Source organism: Lipotes vexillifer, unplaced genomic scaffold, assembly GCF_000442215.2.
Source record: "Lipotes vexillifer unplaced genomic scaffold, Lipotes_vexillifer_v1.1 scaffold777, whole genome shotgun sequence".
Taxonomy (NCBI): domain Eukaryota; kingdom Metazoa; phylum Chordata; class Mammalia; order Artiodactyla; family Lipotidae; genus Lipotes; species Lipotes vexillifer.
In genome coordinates, this window is record NW_006784423.1 from 203,053 (window position 1) to 205,852 (window position 2,800).

The 2,800-nt window shown below is 49.9% G+C and overlaps 1 protein-coding gene across 1 annotated transcript in view; it reads right to left on the reverse strand.

Moving 5' to 3' along the window:
* The window catches only part of CCDC138 (coiled-coil domain containing 138), a 49,392-nt gene that overhangs the window by 41,748 nt on the left and 4,844 nt on the right, over nt 1-2,800 (reverse strand). Inside the window, 1 exon segment of the mRNA XM_007456837.1 lies at nt 1,459-1,643. Coding sequence (XP_007456899.1) covers nt 1,459-1,643 — 185 coding nt within the window.

Sequence of the window (2,800 nt, forward strand, 5' to 3'; positions counted from 1 at the left end):
GGCGGGGGGGGGTGGTACAGAAGACAGCGTGAGCACACAGCCTTACAAAGGGAGGCCGGCCTCCCACTGCCTCTGCCTCCTGGGGAGACTGCTGCCACTCAGTGCTCTATTATTTCCAACACTCCGTCGCATCAGAAATGAAATCTCTCTGGATCCCGCCCACTGGCCTCCCCTCCTCACAAACTTCTTTAAAATGTTGTCTACATTTGCTGAGCCCTCTTGACATCCCACTCACTCCTCGACGTACTGATACTTTCATCTGGCCTCAACCCACGTCCCCTACTGAACCAGCTGCCCAATCACTGAACCCACAGGCCCCGCGCCAGCCCTGGTTTCACACATCGCACACTCTGGTCCCCTCCTTCCTCGCCTCCCTGACACCACCTCCACCGGGTCCCCTTTCCCCGCCGCGGGCTCTACTCCCTTCACTGCCCTTCAATTACTGCTGCTCCTCAAGACTGGGGATTAAGCTGCTTCCTTCCTCCATACTTCCTCTGCTTGGTTCCATCCACCCAGGGGCTAAGAGCACTGCGCATGCAACTCACTGTTTCCAAACTGCGGTGCTCAGCTCTTTCTCCCAAGCTCCAGACTCAAGTCCAAACTGCCTATTTACATCTCCACCTGTGTGCTTTCAGGTGGCACAAAATACTCATGTCCACAATTGAAATCAATTAGCCATCAGGGGAATGCAAATCAAAACCACGAGACAGCACTTCACATCCACTAGGATGGCTAGAATCAAAAAGACAGAGAAAAACTGGAACCCTGTGCAGCACTGGTGGGATGTAAAATGGTGCGGTCGTTTTGGAAAACAGTTTGACGGGTCCTCAAAAAGTCAAACATGGGCTTCCCTGGTGGCGCAGTGGTTGAGAGTCCGCCTGCCGATGCAGGGGACACGGGTTCGTGCCCCGGTCCGGGAAGATCCCACGTGCCGTGGAGCGGCTGGGCCCGTGAGCCATGGCCGCTGAGCCTGCACGTCTGGAGCCTGTGCTCCGCAATGGGAGAGGCCACAAGAGTGAGAGGCCCGCGTACCGCAAAAAAGAAAAAAAAAAAAATTATACATATATATATATTTCCAACTAGAAGAATTTCAAACAGAAATTGTTATTACATATACTTCAGCTTCCTTCTGTACTCCCACATAGCGGATGCTTGAGAAAGACATGAATTACATCCTTTAGAGACAAAGAAGATAAAGGCCACTGTTCTGAACTGAATTCTGGTGAGAGCTGACAGGAGAACTTTTTACATATGGGTATTTAAGACAATGAATCTAGAACACCTACTTCAAAAAGCATACTTTACCAGCAAATTCTGTTTTATTCCTTCAGTAAGGATGGGATGGAAATAAACACTTAACTAACACAATTAAAACTAAACACTGTGTTCGTGTTTCCTCAATGTTTGGTGCTGACAACATCAACATTTCCCGACCCTCGGGTCGGCCTGAGGGCTCACCTGCAGTTTCTGGTATATCTGGAGTAACTCATCGTAGATCTGGTTGACCTGATGTGGAAGCACACCCTGCTTGTTTGAGGCTCTGGACGCTGGGGAGCTGACACATTTCGAAGGAGAGTCACTAGCATCACTGCAACAGTCAGTCCAGTTCCTTGAATCTGAGGCCAAATTAGTTGGCCCAGCAACTGCTAAGAAAATTAAACTTAAATTAAAAACTTAATTTATAGTTTTAAATATCCTCATAGTATTGTTAAAAAGTTTCAAGGACTATATGCAGAGAGAAAGAATGATATAGCTAACAGTTAACATTTAGAAAATTTAGAAAATTTGGATGAAGGCCGCACAGGAATTCTTTGTGGTCTTTTTGCAACGTCTCTGTAAATCTGAGGTTACTCCAAAGATGAGTGCGCGAAAGCACTTATGGATTAACTGCCTAGGCCAAGAAATGGAAAGTTACCTCAGAAACCCCAGAGCACATTCCCTTCTCTCCCTTACACCAAATTAACCGCTAACCCAAATACAGTGCTCATCATTGTTTCACTTCTTTTTAATTTTTACTACTTATGTTTAAAAAATTATTTGTTTTGCCTGTCTTTAAACTTTATATGGCGTCTGTAGTTAAATAATCTTGTAACTACGTGACGTCTATACACTCCCCCGTTAAATAACACGCTCCTGTATCGATGGCGGCGGCAGGTTCACCACCCTCCACTGCTTCACCCGTGCTGTGTTTTTTGCTCACGGACACCTGAGCGGTGCTGCCTGCACAGGGGCCAGGCAGCCCTGCAACTGGCTCCTGGCGCACACGGTGAGTGCTCCCCTGGGGCACACGATCAGCAGCAACGCTGCAGGGTTGCCAGGTACACATGCAGAGTCAACTGCACGGTGCCCAAAGCTAACCAGCTCCCCTGACAGCAGTGGAGGGCGAGGTCCTCCTGCTTCGCTCCTCGCCAGCGCTGAGCTATCAGAACTCACGCTCTGCTAATCCCGAGCACGGTGGTTTTCCCTTGCATTAGCCTCCAGCTGGGGCAGCGCCCCGGCTTTAAGAAGGGCTCTCTCACAGTACTCCCCGTCTTGGACAGACTGGGGAGCCAAGACAAAAAGTAGAAACGTTTAAAAAGGAAAAAGGGGCTTCCCTGGTGGCGCAGTGGTTGAGAGTCCACCTGCCGAGGCAGGGAACACGGGTTCGTGCCCCGATCCGGGAAGATTCCACATGCCGCGGAGCGGCTGGGGCCCTGAGCCATGGCCGCTGGGCCTGTGCTTCCGGAGCCTGTGCTCCGCAACAGGAGAGGTCACAACAGTGAGAGGCCCGCGTACCGCCAAAAAAAAAAAAAAGAACCCC